The sequence below is a fragment of the Elgaria multicarinata genome, chromosome 8 (assembly GCF_023053635.1).
Source record: "Elgaria multicarinata webbii isolate HBS135686 ecotype San Diego chromosome 8, rElgMul1.1.pri, whole genome shotgun sequence".
Lineage (NCBI taxonomy): Eukaryota > Metazoa > Chordata > Lepidosauria > Squamata > Anguidae > Elgaria > Elgaria multicarinata.
The window spans coordinates 93,446,615-93,471,824 of NC_086178.1; the positions used below are offsets into that span (position 1 = coordinate 93,446,615).

A 25,210-nucleotide genomic window follows, 5' to 3' on the forward strand; every position below is an offset into this window, starting at 1 on the left:
CAAGTGAGGTATTGACCCCCACCCCACCCTCACTTGTACTAGAGTGAAGACTGTTCCAAATAAAACTGCTTTGAAAAATGGAATGCTGAATTCATGCAATATACGATTATTAGTCCTTAGTCAGCATAGCAATAAAACAGCGTACTGTAATGCAGGTTTTAAGTATTTATTGTAATTTATGAGGTAACAAGAATATTTTGCTTAATAAAGAAAAATGCTTGACTTTATATAAACTTATTAATTTGTATTATAAATAACCAGTCATTGATATCACTGGCAAAGTAAATTAATATGCTTTAAAATAGAAATACAAAAGGAATATCTTCTTCTTCTGAAAATACCTTTCACATAAACTCATTCTTCCAGCAAAATAAAGAGCACAAAATAAGTTTCAAGAATTAAGAAACTTATTTATCCCCCCTCCTTTACTAAATTAAAAAAGCAGCTTCGTTTTAACTTATTAAAGCATTTCAACAACCTGCTAAAAGAAATGTTCAGGATATCCTGATCAGTAGCAGCAGAAGCAGGTGACAGCATAAAGTGTATATATAAATGATACCTTTCCCTAAAAACTATACACTTTAACGGACTATTTTTACAAATGCTAAAAAAAGAAGGACCTTTACAATATCGAATGAATTTGAAATAACACACTTCCAAACGTTTCAATTGTGTCTGAGAAAACATGGAAGTTAAGACATTTGGGAAATACAGTCATGCCTTGAAAGATTGATCATTCCCAATAAGGGAGAGTTACTGGCAACTCTGACCTGGGAAGAGTGACTATGCCCACCATTTACAAGTGCAAACTCCCCTCTGTGTGTTGTGGTTTGTCAAGATGTTCAACCACAAATCTTAAGATTTACTTTTAGTTACAGTCCATTGTACCTATTACAACTCAGGCAAGGGAATGGAACCTCAAGCCTGATCTTTGTTTCTGGCATGAAGGGTGCAATCCTATGCATGTTTAGAGAGCAAAAAGTCCTACAACCCCCAGCATGCCCCAGCCAGCCATGTTGGCTGGGGAATCATGCATAGGATTGCATCCTAATTGGCTTAAACCTCAAATACCAAGACATGGAATGTATACTTTGAAAACAATTAGTAGTTTGTTGGCCACCCAGTACTTCTCAGATTACCTTTTGGTATGTAGGAAGCGGATTTACACCAAGCAAGACCATTGGTCTGTCTGGCTCAGTATTGTCTATACGGACTGGCAACATCTCTCCAGGGTTTCAGACAGGAGTCTTCTGAACCCGGGACCTTGGGCATGTGTAACTTGTGCCCTACCACTGTGCTAAAACCCTTTTCCTCTTTCATTATTGAAGGCACAAGCTACAAAAACATTATCAGGCTAATAGCCGGGAAGAGATTATAAATTGTGGCAAGCAGCCCAAAAAACAAATCAAAAAAACCAAGGGGGAAAAAACCCAAGCCCATTTATGTTAAGACTGGTACTGAAAAATTACCAATCAGCATGGTACATGGAAAGATTTGAAGCCAAGGATTCAAATGCATGTAACTAATGTCTGAAATCTGGCAAGACGTTCTAATATGTTTTTGTAAAACCTAAATTTTGCTAGTTCCAATATACACTCCGCAGGAAGTAATCTGGAATAGTGTCAAGGATTTAATTTCAAATATTCCTGGTTTGTTTCTGTCACTTTTCTAACGGACACCATTTTTCCCCTTTAAAGAACCAATCGCCCCTTTGCCAGAAAGAATCACCAGACACTGATAAACACACATCAAAAAAAAAGTTTAATGTTGTCACAAAAATCCACTTTGCACTAGTATCATTGCTTCTAGTGCGCAATGTAAAAAGACTTTCTAGCACTGCAAAACCAGATAACCATGCAGATCTCCAAGAAGACACGCGCACACACACACACACACACACACACACACTTAAAGCGGAGTGAGATTACTGCTTGTGACTCATAGGTTACCACACAATATTCAATCACAGTGCACCAAAATGCAGATTGAAAATGGTTACTGGAAGCCAGGGCAATCCAAATCTTGCAGAATAGAGGAGAAAAATAAGTCTGCAAATCCTCCTCCTGCTTCTTTGGCCAGTAATGTGATAGATCTTATGAACATCACCAAGTTATACTTTGGAAAACAGAAGAAACCATGACTGCAGTAAGTTACTGTTGCTACATTTGTAAGACGCTTACTTGTAGGCCGCTGGCCAAACTTGAAAGACCAGCTCGCTTCATATTTATGCAATTCCAATCAGAAAGTGAACAGTGCTAGGAACTGGCTTTCCAATTCTAGCTAAATCTGGCCATACGACTGAGGCCATGGCTAGACCAGGCCTATATCCCAGGATTGTCCCAGGATCATCCCTGTGCATACAAATGACACACTGGGGATCCCAGGAGCAGGCAGGGACGACCCCTCAATTTGCCTTGGATAATCCTTAGGTCTAGCTAAGGCCTGAGATTTCCTTGGTTTATGCCAGCCTTACGCATCCTGGAACCTACTATGTGTATTGAGTTAGCACCTCCCATGATTCCCAGCTGGCATGGCAAATGGCCACACCAGCTGGGAATTATGGGAGTTGATGTCCAACACATCTGGAGAGTGCCAGGTTGAGGAAGGCAATTTTATTTGCACTGGTTTGTTTGTGCTACCCTCTCACAATGCTTTTCCAGGCACCTTGGTATCCCCCACCCCACCCTACCCCAACCTGGGATGAAGCAAGGACTCTCCCTTGAAGCTAGATGTTCATGTAATAGTTGAACAGTGCATCTATATATTTAGAAGTATGGTTCTGAAGTTAACGCCACTTTTTAAACCACGTGGAAATGTCAACTTCCAAAATAACATGGGTGCCATCCGGCTCCACTACGAGCAGTGTAATTTTGCCTCAGTTGGTTCCGCAGATGTTAATGGAAGGGAAAGTGCATTACATCTCCCTTCCATCCCTAACCCCAAGCCATACTATTTGGCTGTAGGCTCAGAATGTCGTAAGCATGTTTTAAAGCAATTGTGTGAGCACCTCCACATGGAGACATTAGGTGAGGATTAGCAATCGCTGCAGATTAGGGCCTGACCGCCGCCACCAACACTATCGAAGTGCCCTGGGATGGCCCCCACCCATGCCAGTGAGCACGCTTACTCACCAGGCCAGGCACTTATTCCCATAGCTGTGGATTTACCAGGTAGCTGTGGCTGTGAAGTCGTCCCATTTTAATTTTCCCACAATGCTCTGGAGTGAGATTATCGAGTGCTCTGAGGCCATTGTAGTAAACCAAGATGGTGGGCAGCTTCCCAGCCATTGATATTCTAAGCTCACAGTCAATGGACTAGGTGAGCAGGAAGGCCAAATTGCAGCACTGCTGGTCAGCTGCTCAAAGATGCGGACTGCTGCCGCTGGCCCTGCACCAACACAGTGTCTCAAGAAATGCATCCACAAAATAGACTGACAGAAATTTAAGATCCTGTCTTCAGACACCTGCCAGCAACCTCCCCCCGCCAACGATATTTCCACATCCAATCACTCATGCAGTTGCTTCGCAAACTTTACCCATGAACTCAGAATGTTACACCAGAAGTGGCTCTCAGCTGGGTCCAAAAGCAACAAGGGATATCAGAAATACCATCTAATTTTAAAAAAAGCTCTATGAAATTACATCAAAACGGAGATAAAGGCCTATAAATTCATACCTTTCTCACAGCTAGAGATTTGGATTACCCCTGGGTCAATCGCTCGCTTGATTTTACTAGTACAAACTCGCCTTTTGAAACAGGTACACATTTTACTTGGAAATACGACATCACTCACCAAAGCAATGGGAAATGCCCAGTGATATTAGGCACGTGGGAAGGATCATTTATATTTATTTATTTTCCCTGTAACTGAATTTCGAATAGGATTTTTCAGGTTGTTAAGGGAAAAGCCGGTTACAGAGAGTTACATTGAATGCTCAGCGCTGTGAAAGCGTCACAGTTGTTTGTGAGCAGGGAGAGAGGGAAAAAGTGAAATAACATTTGGTTATAAACTCAGAAGGGTTCTGCTAAGTCCCCTTTGCATAAGCATTTTCTTCATATTCAGTGTTCTTGGTGGCATATTTATTTAACATGGATCTACTAGAATATACGACACAGACTACCACCTGCTCTTGTTCATGTATATCATTTGGCTGTCATTGTAGACCTCAAAAAATAAACTTATTTTTGACATCTGTTTAATTTACAGATCCATCTTTTTTATGGCTACACAAAGGGAATGTACCAAATAGGGCAGAAAAAGACACATGCAGACAAGGGTTCAGAGGTGGGAGATATTATCAGCAACAGCACACTCTATTGAGGATCCTTTTTTTTTTTTTTAGACTCCAACTCTTCCATAAAGCAGAGAATTATGGGCTTCCCCTGCCAGTTCAGACTACAGAACCGCTGCTTTACAAGAAAGTGCTTGGAAGGCAGAATTAGCCAGTGCCGCAGAGTTCAGTGGTGCTCAGCGTCACGGAGTCTGCATCCCACGGCAGTGATGAGGGCAGCCCCTTTGCCGCTGCCGTCTTCGGAAAGAAGGAATGTCACGTTGCACTTGGGGGCCAGATCCTTGACGGTTTGGTGCATGACCTTCGAAAAGCTACAGAAAACAAAGCAGGAGGGTTAAGGCTCATTCCTCTACCAGTTCATGGAGAGCGTCATTGCTACAACATTACTAAAGAGGGCTTATTGTGTTCTGAGCCAGATATTCCGCATGGGGAATATGTGGCCCTTCAGGTGTTGTTGGGACTACAACTCCCAACATCCCTCAGCACTGGCTATGCTGGCGAGGGTTGATTGGAGGGCCACACATTCCCCACTGTGCATAAAATGATTGGCAAGGGCTGATAGAAGGAAGCCAGAAGCACCTGTGGGAAGAGGTAAACTCCTTATGCACACACCTATAAAGCATGGGGAGGAAAACTGCAGCCACGTCGACACAGTCATAAAACACAAGCGGGATGGAGGAACACCTGTGCTCTTGGGCATAGAAGTAAGTGAGCATATGGAATTTGGGAGGTTTTAAACGCCTCCTGAAAATGCACTGGTTCACACGGGGTTTCCCTGACTCGTAACTAATTGCAATTCATTGTTCCATGCTACTGTTCTTGGTATTGCTTTTATTGTTGTTGTAGTTGAAATTGTTTTAATAGTGAATTTTAAATAGAGGTTTTTGATATTTATATAATATTTATATTATAACCACTTAGACGAGGCCCGCCTGGTGCCAACATGGTTAACTTTTTGGCGCCAGGACAAGACTTTTCTCCCAGGGATTTAGCAATATGAAATTAGCCTGGGTTTGTTTTTGTATGTTTTTATGGTTTTAAATTTTTGTATATTGTTTTTAAGTGTTTTTATCCTATGTAAACCGCTCAGAGAACTTCGGCTATGGAACGGTATACAAATGTAATAAATAACAATAATTAGATATTTTATTATATTAAGCAGTGTATAAGAATCAATAATAGTAGTAGTAGTAGTAATAAAAATAAACAAATACATCTACACATGGATGCGCATACCACACATACACAGTGCAATGTGGGAAGACCCAATCTGTGATGGCTTGAATCCAACAAAGTAACCCCATGTAGGAAAGTAACCCCATGAAGGAAGATAGATGCTTTTGAAGTGTGGTGTTGGAGGAAAATTCTGAGAGTGCCTTGGACTGCAAGAAGATCAAACCAGTCCATACTCCAGGAAATAAAGCCAGACTGCTCACTTGAGGGAATGGTATTAAAGGCAAAACTGGAGTACTTTGGCCACATAATGAGAAGACAGGATACCCTGGAGAAGAGGCTGATGCTAGGGAAAGTGGAAGGCAAAAGGAAGAGGGGCCGACCAAGGGCAAGATGGACGGATGATATTCTGGAGGTGACAGACTTGACCTTGGGGGAGCTAGGGGTGGCAACGTCCGACAGAAAGCTCTGGCGTGGGCTGGTCCATGAAGTCACAAAGAGTCGGAAGTGACTGAACGAATAAACAACAACAAAACCCCATGTATAGCAGCAGGGTATGAAACCTGCTTGTTTTGAATCTACTGTAACCGGCAAGGATCGCTCCAAGTAGACACAGGAAACCCGTGGGAAGATGCTATGCCCTGTAAGTCCTACCCTGGGAATGTGACTTGTTGCCACTCACTATATTAGATTTCTTTAAATTCACATAGCTCTCGAATACAGGAAGGTGCCTTATGCGGAGTCAGACGTTTGGTCCATCTAGCCCGGCATTTATTTATTTATTTACATTTCTATGCCGTCCCATAGCCAAAGCTCTCTGGGCGGTTCATAAAATTTAAAACCTCAAGATACAGTGTACACCAATATAAAATATAAAAGCTTAGAACTACAATATAAAAGTACAACCAGAATAAAACTTAGCCGCAATGCAGAGATTTAAAACACAGATTTAAAACAGCAGAGCTAAAAGACTAAAATGCTAAGAAAATAAAAATGTCTTCACCTGGCGCTGAAAAGAGTACACTATAGGCGCCAGGCAAACCTCTCTAGGGAGCTCATTCCACAGCCAGGGCACCACAGCAGAGAAGGCCCTCTTCTTGGTAGCCTCCCACCTCACTTCCTTTGGCAGGAGGCCCCAGAATAAGACCCCTGAAGATGACCTTAGGGTCCTGGCAGGTATATATGGGAGGAGACAATCCTTCAGATAATCTGACCCCCAAGCTATTTAGGGCTTTGAATGTTAATACCAGCACTTTGAATCAGGCCTGGACCTGGACTAGCAGCCAGTGCAGCTGGAAAAGTACTGACATAATACAATCTCTTTGGCCAGTCCCCATTAACAATCTCGCTGCCCTGTTTTGGACCACCTGAAGTTTCCAGATAGTATTGTTGTCACTAACTGGAAGTGACTCTCCAGGGTTTCAGGCAGAACTTTTTCCAGCGCTATCTGGAGATGCTTCACTATTGTCTGTTTCTTTCCGTTCATCCTTATGAAGAGCACCTTCAAGCATTACACAGGGGGATAACAGATAACACCTGTCTGCCCATCTAACCAAAAGGTCTGGTTGACTAGGACCCTTGCACTACGGCTGGATGAAGACTGGATTCCACACAACAAAGGAGGTGGAGGAGGTGACACCCTGCTCTCTGACACCAGTCTTTGCTTACTCTCCCCGCCTCTCAAATGTAGTTCCTGGTGCCCGCAGGAGGAAAGCCTACCAGAAGGCTATTTGATCACAGAGCATTCCCAACTCCCACAAGCCACGGGTGACAGCGGAGCGGGGCGGAACCCTATGGCTTTCCCAAGCTTTAAGCCATTTGGAATCTAGTGCTTCACAGGACACATAACAAATTCAATACTTACTGTGGGTGAAGCTTGTACAGGGTCCCATCCACGCCCACAGTGACGTCCAGATGATCCAGTCCTCGGTTCTCCCTTATTTTATCTACAACAGCAGCCATTCCAGCTCCACACACCTGAGCCGCCCTTCTCGACACAGCTCCGCACACCGTCTTGACAATGATGCTGTCGTCGCATGTGCTGTTCAGCCCAAGCTGCTGGAGGATTGTACGGACCTGAAGCAGCGCTAACCTATCACTGGGGGGTGGGGGAGGGAGAGAAAGGGGGTTGGGGAGGGATAGCAGGTGTTTTAACTAGTTTCCAAAAGAAGTGAGAAAGCAAGGCCACAAGCCCTGATGTACTTGCCCTGTCTGTAGGCTTCTGCGTGTAGTTTCGTTCTTGCAAGTGAACTGCATGATGGGATTGGAATGATGTAAGTACCTGAATTATTATTATTATTATTATTATTATTTATTTATTTATTTATTTATTTATTTATTTATATAGTACTGAAACTGCTTAATTCGGTGGCAATGCTTAATTGGAATCTTTAACTGTCAAGTTCTTTTGATATAGTATAAGACAAATAAGCTTGATAAGGAGGACTGAACATCCAGGTCAATCTGACATTGCTAGAAGAGTTATGGGCTATCTGTTGATAAAGTATAAGAAAGAGGTTTTCTTTGACCTGGCTTCGTTTAGCTTCAGAATTTTGCCAACGAATTAGTTAAGATGTTATTTTGTATAAATATACCTGCTTTTCACACTGCCAAGAGAGAAGTTCTTTGTCTGTATGGCCATGCAGCTGCATTAAGCTCAATAAAACAGAGTTGCCTTACAACCAAAGTGGATTTTTTTTCCTTGACAGAAGTGATAGGGCTGAACTGCACATGGAGCAAGAGATTCTCCATTGGATTCCCAACATTTTGAATTTAGTTAAAAGCAGCTCTGCGGGAAGACTTCACATTTCATTTTGAGTGCTAGGCTAACTGTTTTCTCATGAGGTGGATTAAAATATCACCAACATTCAGAAATATCGGTGGGGCCTGCAACGAAATGCTGCAGCGTGGAATGTTCCTGTTGAGGGTTCCAGCCAGTCATGCCCGCTTCCAAGACACACTGTGCCATTCCATCCCCCTCCCTACAACCAGCATTCTATGCCCACTCAACCTGTTCAGTTCTCAACTGTCAGTTTGAGGAAGTCCTCAAGACTTTATGTACTTCTGCATTGGGGTCTTCCTGATGCCTTGTTTCTGTGTGTGGATTTATCTACCTATTCATTAATTTGCTAATAGAATATAGCAGAGGTGTTGAACCTCAGGCCTGTGGGCCAAATCTAGGCCATCTGGGATCCCAAGCCAGCTCTCCAGGGTTCCCCAGATGGCTCCACCCCCTCTCCCCCACCCACCAATCATTTGGTGTTTTACTGGCCTTTGGGCAGGCTTTTCCCCCATTCTAAAAGGTTGAAATTCCTCTCCTAAGGATGAGTTAATGGCAGTAGGAGCTTTAATTTAGAATATGCTGGTATTTTTGTATTTGGGGCTCACCCCCCCCCCCCCGGTTTGCCTTCAGCCCTGCCCACTCATGGAATGCACCCCCAAGAGCTTAACCCACAGTGGGTTAGAGCATCCATGGGCACCAAGTTGCTGATTCATGCCCCCACCCACCCCGGCTTATCGGGTTGTCCAAACCTAGTAAGGATAGCTTGTTGGGGATGCTGGGGGGGAGGGGTCAACAAACCACCCCACAATTATACAACAGGCAATAGGTTCTGTTTGTTATCCACCCCATCAAGACACCCTCGCCAGGTTCAGATGACAAAAGAAGATGTGCTCAGCAAGGGTAATTATATAAATCAGGCCAGCACACAGCTGGGATATGCAGGATGATTAACAAGCCACCGTGGCTTATTAACCACCCTCGTGCTGTGTGAACCAGTCTACTGACATTCCAAAAACTCAGGAAAGAAACCACAAAACATAATCACAAACACAGATTCTGTACGTTCACACCAGCTAAGAGAGCATTTTTGTGATGGAGGTATTGTTAAATAAGATTGCTGAAAGAACGTCATTGTTAACAGGGCTTCAATAATGACATCCCATTCTAGGTACATCTAGTTGACTTACCTCTCAATCTGTGAAAGGAACTTTGTTTCAAAAATGCCCCTAGTTTTCAACGTTTCTGAAATTTGACCTCTGAAGAGGAATCCTCTTTTCGTGAAGTCAATCAAAATGTTGCGGACAATTTCCCCCAAGTACATCCCGCTGATCATTTTCTCGTACCTACAGTCATAGACAGAAGAAAAAAAGGATGTTCCAAGAACAAGCAGAAGAGGTGGGCTAATGTGTGATCCTTAAACAGGTGCAGGCTTTGTAGATGTCAAGGAAGTTTTTTCCTTGGGAAAGAATTAAGAACGGAACCAGTGAATCCAAAATAATCCATTAGGTCGGCACTTAGGTGCAGTGGAATTCCCCTTGCAAAGCCCAGGAAATGGCTGGAGAAGGGGACATTGAATCAACTCCCTCCTTTCCTCAATAACAAATGGGTTAAAAGCAGATGACTGAAGTGTTTGTTAACTCCCAGTAGATATAACACAAACATCTGTGTGGCGTTTTTCATCCCAGTTGCTGTATGGACTGGGGAGGAAGAAGAATACTGGAAATGGGGAAGTTTGCAAAGGGATTCCTCCCCAGTTCAGAAATCTCTTTGACATTGTGGGCCAAGCCACACCTCCCCACACCACCAATTTCACCTCAGCTCATAGTGCTTGACCGCAGCCTTTTCATTTCCCAATTTCCCTCCTCCCTTCTCTTGCTCGCCCTTTTCCAAATTTACCAAGTTGCAAAGGGGAAGGAGGGATGCTAAAGTTGAACGTTAGGATGTTCCTGGAGGTGAGAACTCTGGGGAATGTAGGGTGTTTTAAAAAAACATCCTCTTTACTCAGTGGCCAGGAGGAAGAAAGAAAACTCCCACAGTTCTCAGAGTTAAGCGAAGGACTACTACTTCTAAGCAGCTCCTCACCGTAACCAAAGATTTTCGAGCATGCTCAGAGCCTGCATTGCTCACTGAGGTAAACTGAGATTTTTATTCCTCCTGGAATTTACTAGGAAGGAAGGAAACCCCTTCATTTCCTAAGGTTCCTGTGGACAACACAGATAGCTGAAAATCTAAGGAGAGGCCTTGGCTTTTGCAAGCCCTCTCACCTACTGTCCCCTGCCCTGAACTGAGAGTGCGGGAGGGGAAGGAGGGAAGCGAGAAGCTGACAGACATGAGGGCTGATGATGGCGTGAGCAACCTCAGGCCGTCTGGGGGCCAATTTCCATCCCCCAAGGGCTGCACTCCTTCCGGTGGCATGGCACCACCACAAAATGGCCCAAAATTCAGTGGCAAACCCATGCGGGCTCTCAAAGTGTTTGTATTTAGCTTGGAAACATATCAAAATATTTAGCTTGAATTTCAGCAGTGCAGGAGCAGCACTCAAGGCCAGAGGAGGCCCATGGGCCAGGGACTGCCCACCTGTGGTAGACGCTCCCCGAAGTGAAGTCTTTCCAAGCGTTTGCAGCACCCTTGGAAGAAGCCCAAGCATTTGCTAAGAATTCTCTGAAAGGGCTCAGAAAAACCTAGCCCATTTCAAGTCATGACTGGCAGGTATGACCCATCTTACCACTGGTGCTTAGAAATCCTGATTTCTTGTGGGACTTTCGCTTCCCTCATGAAATACACCACAACTTCACCAGCCTTGCTGCCTCTACGCACCCAGGTTCTGAGGCTGCGTCTGTGTCTTTTGGCCAAAACCTTATGAACCTCTGTTGTGACGCAATGGAGCCCATGACTGATGGACAGGCCCTTCTGCCACAAGCTTCTACCTGACATCTCCCACTACACTTCAGAAGGAAGTACCTTTGCTTGCCAGAATTTAAGGAGTATTCATCGACAGCTTTGTCATAGATCGTCCTGATGTCATCTAGGCATCCATTGTCCCCAAAAGCACCCCACTCCATGTTCACACACATTCTTCCTTGCTCTCCCTCTACCATCTCAATGTTTCTCATTTCCTCCATGTAACACGCATTGCTGCCAGTTCCTAGAACAAAGGAAATAATCAGATTCAATACCCAAACAGAAGATTTTGTTGTTTACCACACACACCCCCCAAGTACCCCCTAGGAGAGAGCAGGACACAAATTCAAATATTGCATTATTATAGCCATGCAACCATGAAGCTCAGTGAGCGATCTTGAGCTAGTCATGGTCTCAGCCTAACCTACTTCACAGGGCTGTTGTGAGGTTAATGTGGGGTGGGAGAACCATGTCTACTGCCCTGAGCTCTTTAGAGGAAGGGAAGAATAAAAATGTAATAATAAAATACATAAATAATATTTAATTTGATTACAGAGGGAGATATCCATGAGCCCTAAACCTCTCTCCCCAGTCCCACTTCAATGCTCCAACCACTATACTACGCTGGCTCTATCCAATATAATCTATTGTAGGGACACCTTCCCCAAACCAAATTACAGAAGCCTCATACATACCCACAATGAGTCCAATTTCACAATTCGGATCTTCATAGGCACAAGTCATCATAGTCCCAACTGTATCATTCACCACTGCCACAACATCCAGGTCAAAATCCTTTGAAGAGAGAACAAAACCACACTCGCTTTTTACTGAAACATGTCATGGGAGTGTTCATGAACAGTTACAGTTCAGGGAAAGAAGCCCCCATCTGACATTTACCAGCTCTGTTTTGAATAGTGGCAATGTGACTTTCACGCTCACGCCACGATTTACTGGTAGGTTTAAGGAAATGTCCCCTGCCATATAATTCTTCACTGGCTACACAAATCAAATGCAACATACGGTATATCTCAGTTCTAATTATCATCTAATTACACCTTAATCGTTGCTCTATCCACACTGCAACATCTTTTTTGCTAATTTTAATGGAACAGTAAAAAAAGAAGAAAAAAGAAAGCCTTTGTTTCCTTCATTTTAAAATGATCTTTATTTATTTACAAAATTTGTATACTGCTCCATTCCCCAGGTGGCCACACCTGCTCTCCTCCGCCCAACCCCTTTCCACACACACATCCCTCCAATGCTTCTGCTAAGCCTTAGTTTCTAGCAGTAACAGCTTTAAGCTAAAATAGGTTGGCATCTTTGACCCTGCCCCCTTTTGCCGTGCCCACGCACCGAGATCTTCTCTGAAACTGAATTTGGCCCCTGGGCTGATGAAGGTTTCCCACCCGTTCCATACTCAAGGTCTTACAAAAGATGCACCAAATAATAATTGAGAAGAGAAGGGCTAAGCATATAAACACGCTGTAACCTCCAATTAGACAATACATACAAGGTGGGAATACATAAATTATAGAATAGTTCCTAAGAACTCTTTCGTCTGGTCCAAAAATTCACAAATACGGACCAGATAAATTCAAACTTGTTCCATGTTGACCACCTGCTTGTAGCTTGTCTCAGATCTGTCTGATTCATCAGCTCTGACGCATTCCATATTTCCCACATGATATTTCTTTCTTTCGGAACCTCTGGTACCTTTCTTCTCACTGATGTTCCCATTTTTGCCAGTAACAGAAAGCTTATCACCTTCCTCATCTAGTAAAACCTTCCAAGCAACTTAATAGAAGAGTATCAAATGTTCAATCATGACATTATATCTCGTAATCTCTTGTATAATTTCTAACACACGGAGTCACACAGGTCTGATTTTGCAAGAGCCTCCCACAGGGCAGAAGATCTGCAAACAACAGTGTTGTATTGTCAACACCAGAAACTGACATTATAAATTGTGCTTTAGTCATTCCAGGGCCCTTCATGACCTTCAGAAAACCTTTCTTCGTGTTTTGAAGTCATAAAGCAAGATGGCCTTGAGCTGTGTAATATATTGTCAGTTACTATCTGGAGGTCAGCCAGTGCTTTGTTCCCATTTTAACTTAAGTTTGGCTAAAGATGACTCTGCAACGCGATTCATGAATAATGGGTGGGATTTTAAGAATGATGATTAAAATTCCATTTGCAGAACACGGGGAACCTTTGGAATGGCATTGGGATGGGACAAAGTTGTAGCCTAAAACAGAGATGGGGAATAATTTATTTTGGGTGGAGGGCTGGATGACCCCCTCACACAAGTCCTCCATGGCCAAACGATGTCAGTGGGCAGGGCCACACACTGTGGAGTCACATGTGGTCCCTGGCCGAAGGACCGTCTAGCGCTCCACTTCAGCGGGAGACCTGGCTTCATTGGGCGAAATCCAACATAGAAATCCAACTCAGAGTAGACATATTGAAATGAATGGTACTTCAGTTAGTCATGACTAACTTAACGTCCATTTATTTCAATATGTCTACTCTGAGTAGGATTTCTATGTTGGATTTCGCCCATTGCGCAAGGGCTTTCCCTGGCCATGGAAGACCCATGGGATACACAAAGCTGCCCTGGCCAAGGTACTGGATGGAGGAGCATTCCTCTGCCCAGAGCCTTGGCATCTCTTGCCTCATCTGTTCACCCACTGGGAAGGATGTGGGGAGGAGTAAAGCCAAGCTGGCTCTGCCCCTTCGCTCATCCATTTCCTTCGAACAGAGGAATGAAGGGGGCTGAGATAGTTTGGCTGCCCTCCACCCACATTTTCCCTAGCTGGGGGAAACCTGGGCAGAATGAAGCAGCCCCCTTCGCTCCTGGTTTTGGTAGGCATGTTTGCACTGAAGCTCTGGCCAGGGAAGAACTTAGTGCACCACCACCACCACCACCCCAATTGTGTGGGGTGCCGCATTTTAAGCAATGCAGAGCGGGGTCTATCCACAACCCATATACATTCATTTTAAAATGATCGGCAGCATCAGCTAATTTTACTCTTAAGTATCCACAGAAAAACAGCTCACCTCTCTTCTTTTAATGCCATCCCGAAGCAAACTAACAACATCCTCTCCTTCGCAGTCAGTAGCCTTAAAGCCCTTGGTCCAATTCAGAAGAATACCCTAAAAAGGGAAAAAATAAACTCAGTTTCTGACTCCGTTTATTGTGATATTAAAACAAACCAAAAAGAGTCACCACTGGAGCATCCACGAGCCGTCAGAAATTCTCCCAAGAAGATTTTATGTAACTGCTGTGCGTGAGGCCTAAGTAGAGGTTTGTGGAGACTTAAAGCTGCCACTGACCCACATTTCCCTGGTTGGATCGACTGAAAGAAGATGCATGGTGTCATCCTGAAGGTTTCCTGCCCATCACAAAGGGTAGCTCTCGAAGTGCAGTGGGGGTGTAGGGATGGGGTCCAGCACCTATGCAAAAACACCCCGCAAACTTGTAGGAACGGATTCAGAGTCACACAAGGAGAACAAGGAAGGGGTTGTTAAGCCGCCAAGGTTGCAGGAGATCAGTGTGAGTTTGTCCAAATGCAGGCCTGAGAGCGGGACTTAGAGAGCCACTCAGGTTAAGAAGAGACGGTTGGCAGCAGTTTTGTTGCAACTTGGTTGCAGTTTTGTTGCAGATAGAACACCGGTGGTGTTCTATCTGCAAGGAGACTCTTTATTATGTTCTGTAGCGAAAGCTGGCCCCGATTTCGCCGGTGTTTTCACATGTATTTCTTTTGTTATCATTATTATAATAAAGAAGCTCCTTGCAGATGGAACACCACCTTGGCAGTTGGGACAGGAAGCTGTATCCCAAACCTGGGATACTGGCTGAAATATACTAGCCCAATACCTACTTTAAAAAGCAAGGGACAGTAACATCTAGTGGTATTTGCAATTTGTAAATAACTACTTAGTATTTCTAAGTATCTATATAGTATATGTGACCACTGAAGAAGACCCTCCTTTAGGGTCGAAACACATTTGGTCTATTTTTTTTAAAAAAAATCCTTGACTTTGAGTGTTTTTTAATGGGTTCTTAGTATTTGTTAGTGTGTTCTTAACGTCAGACTACACAGCCCTACAGTGGCAATATACTTTTTTTCTGCACTAGTGAAACTTATTAACGTATTAAAAGGCTTTTATAATACTTATCCATCTTTGTAGTATATGTGAACACGGATAGTGATACGATCTGCCCCTTTCTCTTACTTTACTGAGTAGGGACTAGAACCCGGATCTCCCAACTCCCAGTCCAACACCTTAGTCACCACACCACACTGGCTCTCAATCTTTAACAAGAATGCTAGTGTGCATGGGTCCACATATGTGTCTGCAGGGTCACAAGTGTGTGGCGTCTCCCCCTGAACCATCATTACATGCAGCCCCCAAGGCCCAAAAGGTTGTGCATCCTTGATGTGGATGTAGACAATGCTGAGCTAGATGGACCAATGGCCTGACTCGTATCAGGCGTCCTCCTTATGCTGCCTCGATGAGCAAGTCAACAAACTGTGAATTGGGCAAAGGGACAAAGCTTTTCTACCCAGCAAGAGATTTAACCTGAAAGCAGGGCTCCCCTGGTGCTAAATGAACATCACGGTGGGGCAAGCAAAATCTTTTAGTGCCTGAGTGGTCAGGTTTCTTTCTTTGTTTGCATACCGCTTCTCAATTTATACAGTGCAGAGGGAAAAATCCAAATCTCAAAACAGGTACTAAAAAGTGGCATTGTAGAAATAACAACTTACAGCATCTAAGCTTGTCTGCTTACACGGGAAAGAAAACGTAAAGCCCAGAGGAAGTCGTGCACCTTTGATTCCCATGTAATCCAAGAAGTCCGAAATGCAGGTAACAATGTGATCAAACAGCTTTTAAAAAAAAGAAGAAAGAGAGACAAGTATGTGTCATTATTTTAAATGATAGCTTTGGCTATTGGGCGGTATAGAAATGTGAGAAAGGAAGGAAGAAAAAGCCACAATGCTCACCTCTTCTCCAGTACCCTGCATGACCTCTATAGGAATTGCATATATTTTATTGTGCATTTCCACCATTCTCCTTTTACCGCTCCGGATCTTCACAAGCAAAACTCGGAAATTTGTTCCTCCAAGATCTAAAGCCAAAAAGTCTCCGTTCTCTGCAAACAAAGCATTTTTGAAGATGTAAGATGTTAGGAACAAAGCGTCTACTTTTTGTGTGTTTTCAGACTCTTTAACATTTCCGTGTTACATGACCACAACAGCAGGATTTGGAGCTCTTTGCAAAGGCTCTGTGCTCAATCCAAGGACCAAACCACACAAGATGTTAATCACCTATTTAAAGAAATATGTTTATCCTGACCACTTTACTCTGTATATAAAGTGGCTCTGGGGCTCCAATCCAGATTGAGGGCTGCGCTGCTCTTCTGCTGGAAACAACTTCCTCCTGAACGTTATTTGTCTCCAAAGGTTTCCCACACATCACAAATGGTAGCTAATGAAGTGGAGTCAGGAGACAGGTAAACTCAGAGTGTGATGACATCATGCATCTTTCAATAGAGAGTTTTCGGGGGCTAAAAGCAGCCAGGACATTCAGAAGCTTGGCTGGCTGGCTTTAAATGGAGATTAGACAAATTCATGGAAGATAAGGCTATCAATAGGCCAGTTCGCATGACATGACAGCTCATCTTGGGTCAATTAACCCTCAAGGAGGCAAAATGTGTGCCGCCCGCCATTTTAAATATGCAACCTCCGATCTGGGAGTTGTTGTTGTCCAAACCCAGCCACCAGGGATTAACCCTCATATAAGCCCCAATGGCCAGGTTCGGACAACAGGACAACACCTGATCAGGGGTTCAATAGGCAAAATAGCACCTGCAGGCATCGCAGCTCAACTTGAGTTAAATAAGCCATGGTGACCCACGGTGTGTCATGTGAATCAGGTCAATGGCTACTTAGTCATGCTGGTTATATATTACCTCCATTATCGGAGGCAGTATACCTTTGATGGGGAACATGCCCTACTTGTCCTACTTATGGGCTTCCCAGAGGAGTCTGGGTGGCTGCTGTGGGAACAGGATGCTGGACTTGACAGGCCTTTGACCAGATCCAGTGTGGGTCTCCTTACATTCTTTTTCTCCAAAACAACATCAGCTAAATAAAATAGTTTTATTTAAACACATGACTAACATCATATGCAGTTTGGCCTCAAAAGATCTACTGAACAAAGCAAAATAAAAACGTGGAATGCAGTTTTCTGAGCACACAAGACAAGGAACGTTTGCCAACAGATGGTGCTGCTGCTCCACTTGTTCAGAAGCAAGGCCAATCCGGGTTTTGGGTGAGTGTGTTTACGTCAGGAGGGAAAGGCAACCAAAAGAGCCAAGTATGTTTTCTGCTCATGACAGACCAGGTAATGAATAGAGTAATTTCATTTTGGGAGAATGAGAACAAACCGAGTGCCCCATCTAATGTCCACTGCTAGTAACAAGACCACTCAATTAACTGTAAGTGACTTTCCCTCTATGAAAAAAGTCTGAAATCTGAAATTGTTCTTTGAACTCAGCAGAGTTTCAAGAGCAATGAGGGAGATGTGTTATGGGAGGTTCCCCCACCACCACCAAAAGAAATGTGAGCTTGGCTTGCATTCTGGAAGGGCAGGAAAACCTTCATTTTTCATTTGGGATTATTTTGTATGGTAATTCCTCACATTTTCTATTTACATCACTAAAAGTTCAGTTTTCTTGACTTCGTATGATTGCAGTTTTATTTTTAATTGTTTTCTCTGGGCTTTAAGTGACTTGGAACCCATGCTGGAAAAGCAGCCCATAATCCCTTTAAATAAACAAACCTAATACTGCTAACAGTCATTAAAATTTCCATAAACCAATTAATAATTTCAGGCACAGAAAGCATGTGCCTCCTATCTGCAAGTCCCAGCTCTGGATTTTTAGTTTCTTCCCTTCGCAATCAGGAAGCTAGGCTGGCTCTTCAAAATATCCCTCGGGGGACTAGAGAGCTACCTGTCCCATCAGGTGTGCTGCGGACGAAGGTGGGCAGCATCTTGACTTTCGCGTGGTCGTGCGTTTTCTTCCTGAGGCCGGCTTCGATTTCAGTGCGCATCCTCTTCTTCACCTGAAACAGCTGATCGTTGGTGAGCTTGAATTCGGCCAGGGTCTCGCTGATCAGCCGGTGCTGCTCGGCCAGCCTGTATGCCACCGCCGTCACCATGGCAGCGCCCTTTCCACTGCCGCTCTCAGAGAGCAAAAAACGCACGTCTGAGTCAGGCACTAAGCGACGCACCATCTTGTGCAGACGCCGGGAGTACCTGCAGAAAGAAAGAAATATATCGGTATTAAATTCCCTTTAACAACAACAACAACAACAACTCAAAACATTTCTATACCGCCTTTCTGAAAAAGCCAATCAAGGCGGCTAACAGCAAAACAAAACAAATAAAGCACAGTAGAACCTTAAAGACAACTTTAAAAACCATGACAATGGTTTCGAAAGCCAAGTTAAAAAGAAGTATTTTGGCCCTCTTCTTGAACGCAGACAGAGCGGGGTTGCAACTCACCGGGAAGTGCGTTCCAGAGTTCGAGAGCAATGCAGGAGGATGCCCTTCTCTGCATGCCCAACAAACAGGCCTCTGTAAGTAAGGGTGTCTCGAAGGGGCCTCTCTTTAACAACCAAGCAGGTCCAGATATGGCTTAAAGCCATTTAGCACACCAAAACCTTGAACTGAGCCCAGAAATCAACTGGCAACAAGTGCAGATCTTTCATCACGGAGGGGATATGATCCTGATACCATGCACCATTGAGCAGACTAGCTGCTGTATTTTGCACCAGTCAAAGATTCCAGATGCCCCGTGGAAAGCGAATTGCAACAGTCTAGCCATGATATAACCAAGGCATGGATAACTGTTGCCATACAACTCCCATAATCCCCAGACAGATGACAGGAGATTATCGGAGTTGTACTCCAATGAATCTGGAGGACAGCAGATTGGAGAAGGCTGCATTCATGTAATAGTAGGCCGCCTGATAGTAGCCAGTAGCACTCCATGAAACAAAGGCAGCAGATAAAATCATGAGACATTATCCCCAGTTTAGATATTATTTGAGCAGAACCATTAGCTGAGGAATGTAGGAGACACTAATGACGCATTCCTCCAACACATTCCTCGCTTCTGCTTTTAATTAGCAACCTACGATTGCCCCAACTGTAGGTTGTGATTGTGATGTCCAATCCCGGTTACTCTGGGTTGTTTAGAGCTTAAACAACCCAGAGTTAAACCAACAACAATTGATAAGTGAACTCTGGGTTATTTAACCTTGAAACAACCCAGAGTGGCCAGGTTTGTACATCACAATCACAACCGACAATTGGGGCAATCGTAGGTTGTTAATTGAAAGCAAAAGTGAGGAGCTCTCTCACTCTTGCGAACCAGGTCAATATAGAACTGCTTATATGGCTTTGATGGTCAAAGGCTGCAACCCTCAGTGAAAGCATTCAGCAAACACGTTCTAATCAAAGCCATTAGTTCCAAAGAAAAGTGGTTAGGATTATGGTGAAAGGTGGGAGAGGTCAAGACTTATTCATCAACCAAACTGGAATAAACTGCTTATTTTCAATTGCTTAATTTTCCATTCACATATCTTTTATTGATTTGATTTCAATATTTTGTTTTCAGCCATCTCTGGATTCTACTTGTGGGAGCATTACAGTGCCAATTTCTACCCAAAGTCATTTGGATCTGAATACTGGGCATATGTAAGAAAGGAATGGCATAAGCCAGGCTTCCCGAACCTGGTGACCTCCAGATGTTTCAGACTATAACACCCAGCATTCCTGATCATTACCCATTCTGGCTGGGGCTGATGGGAGTTAAAGTCCAAATCAACTGGAGGACGCCAGGCTAGCAGAAGCAATACCATAGGAGTGGATTCACACACTTACCACAGTTTCTCCTAGACAAGTTATCCTCCACATACAAGCACATTTGCGGGGGGATAATTTCACGTAGCGATACAACCACTCCACAGCTGTTTTTTCAATATTACTCTGCACATAGCTGGAAATTACCCCCTTGCATGTCTTTCTGTATACATGAAATAAGGTAACAAACCTATGAAAAGATAAAAAGAACCTCTATCTATGTGCATTTCGCAGGCACTGATTCGGTTCGCATGTCATCAACAACAACCCATGATTTGTTAACTGTGGGTTGCTGAAAATGAGACGCTGGTCACTGTACACCCGCCCTCTCCCGCTGTGAAAGACAACTGAGGGATGCTCTTTCCCTGGGTTGTTTATCACGGTGTCTGATGAGTTCAAACTCTGGGTTGTTTGTCCTCAAACAAGCCAGAATTCCAAGTTTGGACATCACAATAAAAAATCCAGAGATACAGCATCCCTGGGTTGTTTATAACAGCAGGAGCAGCCAGGAACCAGCACACTCTCGTTCACAGCTTCCCAGGGTTTAAACCCAATGTCCAAACCCAGAATTCTGGGTTGCCAATCACTCCTGCTGCGATAAATAACCTAGAGATGCTCTGACCTGGGTTTTGGATTGTGATGTTCAAACCCAGTATTCTGGGTTGTTTAAACCCTAGGTGGCTGTGATGTGTGAACCAGGCCTCTATCACTGCCATATGCAGCAAACAGTCTGTTGTAAGCAACCATCTGTATTAAGTGCGTGCAATGTAAGCAGCACCCCAGGCCTCATTTACTGGGTTGCTTTCAAAACCCCAGCCTGCGATATCAGCAATCCACTTCCATCTAGAGCAAGGGGCTCTGTTTATTTAGCTGAAGTCCAGAGCCCATCTCCAAATTCCAACTTGACGTGCTACATAGCTGACCTTTACAAGAGATGGTCCCTAGCAGGTGCCAAGCTCTAATTATAGAAACTGCCCAGGATCTTACTGTGGATGCATCTTGTAAAGGGAGCCGTCCACCCCCACTGTGGTCCGGAGGCGGCCCACTCCTTTATTGTCCCGCAGCTGGCAGAGGATGGCACCCAGCGTGGCAGCCACCAGGTTTGCAGAGCGGAACGAAACGATTGTGCACACGTGGTGGACAGCAATGCAGTCTTCGTGGGAGGGCTCGACCCCAAGACGCGTCAGTATCTCTTTGGCTTTCTGCAGACCCTCCTTGCTCCTAAAAACAGGCGTTGCAAGATGGAAACATGTTAGGAAGACGTTCTAAACACTCACAATGGTGCAAGCCCTCCCCAACCTGTTGGTTTGTTTTTGGACTACAACTCCAGATGTTTTGGACTACAACTCCAGATGTTTTGGACTACAACTCCCAGGACTCCTGACTGGCTCGGACTGATAGGAGTTGGTCCAAAACATCTGATGAGCACCGGCTTGGGGAAATAATAATAATAATAATAATAATAATAATAATAATAATAATAATAATAATAATATTCTTGCCCGCCTCTCCACTTGAATCGAGGTGGGGAACAACAGCGAATATAAAACACATAAAAACTGATTAAAAACATAGTATACATGATTAAAACATCCTAAAAACATTCTAAAATTCCACTGGATAGGCCTGCCGGAAGAGATCAGTCTTTATTGCTTTTTTAAATGCTAAAAGACTGTCAAGTTGACGAATCTCCTCCAGCAGGCCATTCCACAGTCTGAGAGCAGCAGGAGAGAAGGTCCCCTGGGTAATACCTGTCAGCCTAGTTTTGACTGACTGAAGTAGATTCTTCCCAGAGGACCTGAGTGTGCGGGGCGGATTGTACGGGGGAAGGCGATCCCACAGGTAGCCTGGACCCAAACCATATAGGGCTTTAAAGGCAATAACCAACACTTTATACTTCACCCAGAAAGCTGTGATAAGGTCACTATTAGAGGGCATGCTCCTGGTGGTTCCACATGTACCAACGGCCAGACTGGAGTCCCCCAGGAGAAGAGCCTTTAGTGTGGTAGCCCCTTCACTTTGGAACTCCCTGCCGCTGGAGGTCAGGCAGACACCAACACTGCTGCTTCTGGAGCCTCCTGCAAACAACTCTTTTCCAGGAAGCATTCCTCAAGTGACTAGCCACCATTTTTACTGGTACGTTGAACAATTCTAATTTGCTGCTTCGATCTTTTGATCTTTTTACTGTTTTATTCCTACGTTCACTTCTCCAGAATCTATTTTAGATATGGAGTAGTATATAAATATTGTAAATAAATAAATAAATAAGGTAACACGATCCGATGGCAGTTACTCATTAAGGCTGGTTAAGGGGTAGTGTTGCAAGAGTCTGGGAATTGGTTACGACAGTGTGTCCAAGTAGTAAGTCATCAGGGTCATAGGAACACACAGTGCTGGCGGTGGGTGGGTGGCAGTAACAGCACTGGATACTGGAGCCTAGAGAACACAATTACTTTACCAGACTTTCACAACTAAGATGTTTTAAATGCCACCGTGGTGGTGCTGGATGGTGGGTTCTCTACTACTGTCTGGTTTGCAATCAATGTAACCAATTAAGGGCACTATGTTTGACGGCTTTCTTTTAAATCAGGGGTTCACAACCTACAGCCATTTTCTCCACGGGTGCCCTGAACCCACCTGCACTGCTGAATTCTGCTTCTCTGCCATCTGTACTCTCCACTCCCTCCCTGAGAGCTCGTTGTACAGATTGCTCTTTCCTCATCACTGCTGGCAGCGAGGAAAGAGCAGCCTATATCAAGATTGCTGCAAGTACATGCGGCCCCCAACCTCTGAGGACATGTGGTCCTCAAGGCCGAAAAGGTTCTGCACTCCTGTTTTAAAAAGACTACGTAGTCAGGGTGAAACACCAGAAAAATGTGAGGTCGAAGGATGCAGCTGCTGAAGCCACGGTTAGGACGCGAACCCTTTTGCAGCAAATGGTTAGTGAACGTGTTTAAACCGTGGTTATTTGTTTAGCTCAAAATGCTTAGCATGTCATCTGAACAGGATCATGGTTTGTTTGTTACATTCACATCCTGCCTTTCGACTAAATGGTATAGCCTAGAGGAAATTAACTCTACCACTGTTTTCATTAGTGAGAACCGTGAGCAAAAACAAGGGTAACCCTGGAGTATTACACAGAGACAGTGGCTGCATTTGGACATAATGTGAAGTCAGGAAGAGAATTCCCTGTTATGATGGATGGCTAGCACACGGCCATGCTGAGTGCCATCAGCACTTGCTGGATATGGTGTGAGATTAAATCAGGGATCAGTGACACAGCTCTTTACTGCATGCCTTCCACTGCTTTGTGAATCTTTGTTTTAGGGTTGGATTTCTAATTTGATTTTAAGTGATCGGAGACTGTGCAGCCACCCCTGCTGTTTGACTTGAGCACATCAAGCGAAACTGGGGATAGGGTGGGGCGGCTCCACATTAGCACAGCCCTACCCTGCAGTTAAGACCATCTCCTCAGGAGACAAAAGAATTGATAACGAATTTGTTAACAGCTGCAAGATTAATGATATCCAGGAACTGGAAGGTTCAAGGGGATTATCATATAGAAGATTGGTACAAAGAAATATGGGATATCGCTATTAATGATAAATTAACATCTAACATGAGGGTCAGAAGAGGAATGATAAAAACAAATGATTTTGAAGAAATATGGAAAGTTTTTAGATTTTGTAGTATTAAAGGGGAGAGGGAAAACACCTCCAGAGGAAGTAATAAGATTTTGGAAATTTGAATAAGATCTCGTGGTTGGGGGAGCACATTAATGTTAATCATTGATTATATTAAATGGAATTAAGTTAAAATACATGTTTATTAAATTGTTTACTTTATATTACTGTGTATTAAGGGGTAGTGTTTTATACTGTATTGTTTCTATTGTTTGGAAGTTTAGAAAATAAAAAAAATATTTTTTAAAAAAAGACCATCTCCTCGGCCACAAGAATATTTCCTTTTCCCGAAAATCAATTAAGTTTAGGCAGAAAATTGTGTTATTTTCACTGGAAAATTCATTTAAGGGAGTTTGCCGCCACGGCTAAAATATCCTTGTAGCACAGTTTCTGTGAGCATGCAGTAGTGAGCATGCAGTAAGGGCCAAAGAAAGGTAAAGATGGCTATAACAATATGCACTTCAAAGTTACTGTGTTGCACCTAGTAAAAATAATTACTGTAGAAGCAACCAGACTAGAATGCAAAGTAAGGAGAAAAGACTTTGGTAAATGTAGGCTCAAAGTATAAACCGGTGAACAAGCATAACTGGAGTCTGTGGCCCATTTCAGAGTTACTGTGGAAGTATTATCTGAGGAGGGGGCAAAATACAATGATTGAGCCATGTATAGCCCCCAGTCCATCTCAGCATGGCCCCCTGAACTCCTTAAACTTCTTAAAAAGTACTGCAGAATAAATGCAGCATAATCAGCCTCCTGGAATTCAGAATCTTGCAGTTCATAGAAATGTCGTGCAGATTATATGCAAGTAAAATCCGCAGATTATCTGATTCTCTTCAACTGCGATTGATCTCTGATGACTTTTGGAAGCTGGAAAAGGGTTTGCACTGCCTATTAACTTAACCAAGTTGGAAAAAACGCAGTATTTTTAAAAGCCCATCCAGGAATTGTTCTCGGAACCCAACTGTAGTAGGCCTTCCATGCTCCTAATCACCACAAATTTATGCCAACTTGGAAGCCTGGGAAAAGCTTCAAAAAGTACTTACTTCTCTATGGCGGAAACGTGTTTAGTGTCTAATTTTCCTTTGGTTAAAAGTTCAGGAGTGATTCGCCCCTCAAAAAGTAGACCTTCTTTGGCCATTTTAACAAGGATAAGCCTGACAAGTTCACCCATATACATGCCGCTGACCATCTTCTCAAACCTGAAAAGAAAACATCACAAAAACTGGGTTCAGGCATTCTCATGATTCATTTACAAAGGTGTAGCACAATCCTACATACATTGACTCTTAATTCCCAGCAAGTGTCCGTAAGTTTGCAACCTCAGGCTCAAATCCTTACTCGGCCATAAAGCTTACTGCATGGGCCTGAGTAAGTGGTTTTTCCCTCTACCTGAGAGGATAAAATGAGGTACGACTGATGGGTGGAATCCAGAGAGCCCCTTG

At 43.7% G+C, this 25,210-nt stretch overlaps 1 protein-coding gene across 1 annotated transcript in view; it reads right to left on the minus strand.

Moving 5' to 3' along the window:
• Positions 1 to 4,179: 4,179 nt before the first annotated feature.
• Positions 4,180 to 25,210, minus strand: part of LOC134403015 (hexokinase-1) — a 51,281-nt gene continuing 30,250 nt past the window's right edge. The window contains exons 8-18 of the mRNA XM_063133028.1: positions 24,812 to 24,967; positions 21,073 to 21,306; positions 18,170 to 18,474; positions 16,158 to 16,306; positions 15,921 to 16,040; positions 14,209 to 14,304; positions 11,844 to 11,943; positions 11,209 to 11,392; positions 9,435 to 9,590; positions 7,330 to 7,563; positions 4,180 to 4,603 (exon numbers count right to left, since the gene is read on the minus strand). Of these exons, the coding sequence (XP_062989098.1) occupies positions 4,459 to 4,603; positions 7,330 to 7,563; positions 9,435 to 9,590; positions 11,209 to 11,392; positions 11,844 to 11,943; positions 14,209 to 14,304; positions 15,921 to 16,040; positions 16,158 to 16,306; positions 18,170 to 18,474; positions 21,073 to 21,306; positions 24,812 to 24,967 (1,879 nt within the window). The 3' untranslated portion in view covers positions 4,180 to 4,458. The remainder of the gene's footprint in view (positions 4,604 to 7,329; positions 7,564 to 9,434; positions 9,591 to 11,208; positions 11,393 to 11,843; positions 11,944 to 14,208; positions 14,305 to 15,920; positions 16,041 to 16,157; positions 16,307 to 18,169; positions 18,475 to 21,072; positions 21,307 to 24,811; positions 24,968 to 25,210) is intronic.